Consider the following 5,735-nt stretch of genomic DNA (forward strand, 5'->3'; position numbering starts at 1 on the left):
GAGAGGGGCGGTACAAGGATGAGACTTGGCATTGATGTCTTGATACATTAAAGATAGACAGAGTTTTCATAAAGATTGCACTTCAGATATGTCTGTTGATTATATACTTGATATTATTATCAAGATATCTTTTTATATTTTTCTGCTAAGAATGAGCCAGATTGAGAAGAGCGGTACAAGAATGAGACTTAGTGTTAATGTTTTGAAATATCAAAGATAGGCAGGGTTTTCACAGAGATTGCTTCTCAGATATCTTCACAATTACAGATTGAGAATCTTTCAAAATCAAGAAGATTAGTGTATATGACTAGATCTCTTCACCTTACAATTTGTATGGCAATTTGGCCCAGGGTTGTGGTGTGATAGGGATGAATGGGGGATAATCCCACACAGAAGTTTCAAACAACATCTGGTTCACATTTGACTGGATAACTCCATCACCACACGGGGTATGTAGTCAGCGATGGGGTCAAAATGCTTGTATGATCGAGGACTTTTTGATGAATCTATCGCCGGGTTTTTATTTGAAAAATTGAGCGAGTTCGTGGTGGAGCGGTTGAGATTTTTGTGGAAGATCTCTCTTGAAGTCTCAGTGAGTATTTCAAAGAGAGTTTTATCTATACTGATATATTTTAAGTTATTATATATAATCTCTGTAAGTAATAATTAATGCACTCAGTTATTCTGATTGTCATTAACAAAGTATTACAGATACTGTTTTAATATACTTATTAGATATTCTACCTGATTATCTGTCTGTTAATAAAAAGCTGTACTTAAATCTTATAAAATCTTCAGTATAGTTATTAGATCAAATCAGAACTCTTCTATAAAGATTAATTCTCTATCTAAGATAATATTCACAGATAACTCATATAACTGAATTATATTTTAAATAAAGATATAAGTTAAATTCTTTGACTTTAAGTTCTTATAAGTGAGTATAAAGTGTGTTATCTTGATAAAGTAATCTACTATTATCAGTATACTGTCAAAGCAGGTATTACATATATTCTTACTTTTAGAAAGACTTATAAGAGTGTTTGTTTCTAGCTATTCTCAAGATTTCTATGAAACAAGTAGAGAAGTAAGTTCTTTATATAATCTGAATCACACTACTCATGAATTCTGATAAATAGTATAAGAATTTACTATCTTCTTTATAAGTTCTTATATCTTCAGTCAGAAGTATTTTCTTATAAATAACTTATAAGTTCTAGTGTCTGTAAAATGACCTGCTAGAGAAGAGTTATAATACCTTTTAATAAGTTCTATATATAGAAACTCATTTATAGATATATAAATTCAGTTCTCTCTTTATAAGAGATTATTTAAGTCTCTTTAATTCTTTATTTCTACAGAGTTAGTTTCTACTGTAAGCAGTTTCTGAATATACTGAGTATATTCATTCTTCAGTTACAGTTCTGATAATCTGAATAGAAGATTTTATAAAGACTTATACTCTGTTTCTTCTTATATCAAGTCTTTCACAGTACTTCTCAAAGTCTATAAACTCTTCAGATTATAGATACTCTCTTCAAGAATTCTTACAGAGATTCTAGAGTGTTAACTCTCAGTGTTATAGAGAGTAATTGTACAGACTTCTTCTCTCTCTTCTCTCTCTTCTCTTATAGAGAATTAAGAGACTCTTCAGTTAATCTCTTTATAATACTTAGTCTGAGTATGTCAGGAAAAAGAGGTTATATACTACTGAACATCACCAACATCGTATTACTATAATATTTCTCATTATCATTAGCTTACTATAACACTTATCTAATACTCACTTATACTAGCTCTCTTGACTCACATATATATTTTACTATAAATAGCTCTATCTTTTGTATGAAATAGATATATTAGATAGTGCACAGATAATATAACAAGCAGATCTTGATACACATAAGATTCATATGTCTTCAACATATTCATCTGTGACACTCATTTCAACAGTTATAAGCCTGGTAAGCAGCATCTGAAGAGAAGCGTGATATACTGATTTCAATTCTTATTCAAATTTAACAACAATCATTCAAACTGAGATGATTGATCACTGATCTCAATTCTCATTTGAATTCAACAACAATTATTTGAACTGAGAAGATTGATTCTCATTTGTATACGGTCTGAACTACTCAATTATTATACCTGATTCCCGGTAAGCAGCATCTGAAGAGAAGCGCGATACACCGATTCCAATTCTCATTCGAACTGATAACTATCATTCGAACTGAGACAATAGATTCTCACTTGTATACATTCCGAAATACTCAACTGTTATACATCTCGAATTCCGATCATATCTATTATTCAAATACTTGAACTGATTTCTCAATCTGTTCAATATAACAATGTCTAGTGCGACAGTTCATCTTAGTGTTTCTGAAGATTGGATACTTTGGTACAAGCATATGCAAGAATATGCAAAGAACAAGAAGGTATCAGACTTTATTAATCTTGATAAACCTGATATCTTCTCTGAACTAGAAGAACCTCTGAAACCTGAGTGTTCAGAAGAAGCCACCGCAGAGGTCAAGATAACATATGATATCAAGATCACTGCATGGAAAATCAAATATATGAAATATAAGAAAATGAATGAAGATATGACAAAGATATGAGATATCATATGAAAAACAGTTGATGTCACAGAGCTATAATATATATACAATGAGAATGATAATGTGAAGAAGATTATTTATTCATTAAGAGATCATCTCTTCTTCACAATCACAGATTATCAGAATGATATGAGAACCTGATATCACAATCTCTGTAAAGCACTGAAAAATAGAGATATAGAGAAGTGATTAAATAACTGATCTCTCATTGAAGATTATATCAAAGAGACAGATATAGCTGAACAGTTCAACTTGAAGAAAGACTTCTTAAATGTGAATCTAGCTATTAATGCAGACTATGTACAAGCATGAGCTAAGAATGTCTGATATGATAAAGATGTCATATCTTTGATAGAGTTAGTTAAGAACTTTAAGAAATGATATAGAGAAATAAGTATTCTTAAAGAAGATAAATCTATGAACTTTGCTACTCTTAATGAAAGACCTCAGCAATTATTATCAGTGACATTCAGAAACTGCATCTGTGAAGCCTGTCACTGATACACTCAGTGCTACTATCTCAATTCATCAAGAAAGCCACCTGGATGAAAGGAAAACAGAGACAAGAGAACTCAGATCAATCAAGCTCTTAAGAATCAAGAATTAAAGAAATACATTGATCATGTGATATTTAGAGATTTATTCACAAATACAGATATAATAGATGTCAATAAAGCAGTTCTAGAAGAAATGATTCTGAAGCAATCAGATTCTCAATCTATCATTTCTCAATCTATCAATCATCAATCTATCAATCAGCAGATTCAAAAAATATTAATGAACTCTTCAAAGTCTCACTTCTATCTCTGAAACTTGTGAATCTTTGATACTGGCACAGAACAGCATATATGCAATAATCAAACATGTTTCCGATTCTTTACACCTGCGAATGCGGAAGTTTATACAGGCGATTTCAGCACTAAAGTTGAAGATTATGAAACTGTTAGAACTATTATAATAAATGAAGCAGAAAAGCAGTTCAATGTCAACCTCATCAACACAGCTTACATTCTGAATTTCCATACAAATATCATCACATGAAAACCGTGTTTTCATATAAAAGACATCTATTATGATGATAAAGACTTCAGATTGCAAAAACACACAGATAATACAATCTTTGCATGCATTGAAGTATTTGAGAGGTTGCTAGTTACAGAATATAATAGTGAAACAGCTGTTTATTCAACTATATCAGAAAAATCCACTACTGAAGCTGATGTAGCTATCATATAGTTCATATCTTACACTTCTAACATCACTATATTTGAAAAAACAATATCTTCAAATTCTTCAACTTCTACAAATCCTTCTTCTAACCTGTCAATACGTACAAAACCTTCTCAAAAACCTAAGATCTCTCTAGCTACACAGTCTACGTGGCATAAGAGATTAGAACATTCTTCAAAAATCGCCATTTAAAAGCTTGCAAATGATGCAACTGGTGTTCAAATCACTTATCAAGAAGATGCTGCGGATGAGCTTATTATCAAGCTCTGCGAACCCTGTTATCTATCTAATGTGGAAAATCAAATATCTAGATGTTCACATGTTAGATCTCATACACTGAATTCAACACCTGAATCTACGCCAGCGGGCTCTAATGTTGATATAGGTCTCAATATTGATATTAATACTCAATCAGCTGCGATAGCTAATCATACTCAGAATACTGATGTTGATATTAATACTCATCCAGCTACAATAGATAATCATATACAGAACATTGCATCTAAAGCTCATGATATCAGTGCTAACTTTGATGAAGATAATATCATTGAAGGCCGCAGAACCTGAAATTGCAGAGCTGCTCATCTTATAGCAGTTGCAAATGTCAAAAACAATTCTTTTCAAATGATCAATGAAGCATTCTCTCATTCTCATTCTCACTCAGACTTTTATAAGTCTTAAAATTTATTTCCTAATACTGTTTTTACTGTTATCTACAATACATCTACCTCAACAGCATCAATTTCTTCAAGGATTCATAGATCTCAACTGCCAGATTCACTGAATCACTGAGCAGATGTTGAAAAACACTCACATCGCGAAGAATCTGAGAATGCTAGGCTTCATCTCTATGCCAGAGAATTGCTGCCTCTTCTTAAATGATTGATTAATTGTCTTCTTCTACATGAATGATATCATCATTCTATCCCGATGAGAGAATTCAGATAAAAGATATCAATCTGAGAACATGTATAATCCGGCGATATTACAGTTGATTAGGTGCATACGGCTCAGATGCCAGTGAATGGCCTCACTAAGGCTCTGCCACGCCAGAAACATTCAGAATTTGTCAAGATGCTAGGCCTAGTTGATATATCAGATATCATTAATGTGTAAGTAGAATAATGATATAAATGATCTATCTTGATGTAATCTCTACAGATTCATCTACACTCTTTTTTGATTATTTTCATGCAGCTTCAATTACACTTTCTTTTACATGTTACATTTGCTGAAGAGAGTGTGTCAGAAAAAAGAGGTTATATACTACTGAACATCATCAACATTGTATTACTATAATATTTCTCATCATTATCAGCTTACTACAACACTTATCTAATACTCACTTATACTAGCTCTCTTGACTTGCACATATATTTTACTATAAATAGCTCTATCTTTTGTATGAAATAGATATATCAGATAGTGCATGAATAATATAACAAGCAGATCTTGATATACATAAGATTCATATATCTTCAATATATTCATCTGTGACACTCATTTCAACAGAGTATTCTATAAAACTTTTCTGTCTTCTCTAGCTTCTCTGTGTCTGTTATTCTGATCTTCTTAATATAGTCAGATCTGTGAGAGAGTCTGTTCACTGAGTTCTTAGTTCTCTTGATATACTCTATCTTGAATCAGAATTCAGAACTCACTTAGTTTCTGAGCTCAGCAGATCTATCACTGTGAAAGTTTCTTAATTAAAATACATTATTATAAGCTATTATAATTAGTTCTAACAGTAATCACTGTTATAAGATTCTCAAAGTAGTAATATCAGTGATAGAAGAATTTCACTATTATGAGAAGCTTCTGATTATGAATATTATAGTTAATCTTCACAGATTGTATCTTTTATAAGAAAAAGATTGCTGGAAT

General features: G+C 31.5%; 1 protein-coding gene across 1 annotated transcript; it reads left to right on the plus strand.

Moving 5' to 3' along the window:
• Positions 1 to 2,351: 2,351 nt before the first annotated feature.
• Positions 2,352 to 2,621, plus strand: BDBG_17158 (uncharacterized protein; the record flags this gene model as incomplete). Its single annotated transcript, XM_031724942.1, has 1 exon — positions 2,352 to 2,621. One exon carries the CDS (start codon positions 2,352 to 2,354, stop codon positions 2,619 to 2,621), a length of 270 nt encoding a protein of 89 aa, XP_031578654.1.
• Between the last annotated feature and the right edge of the window lie 3,114 nt (positions 2,622 to 5,735).

This window comes from Blastomyces gilchristii (assembly GCF_000003855.2).
Source record: "Blastomyces gilchristii SLH14081 genomic scaffold supercont1.9, whole genome shotgun sequence".
Taxonomy (NCBI): Eukaryota; Fungi; Ascomycota; class Eurotiomycetes; order Onygenales; family Ajellomycetaceae; genus Blastomyces; species Blastomyces gilchristii.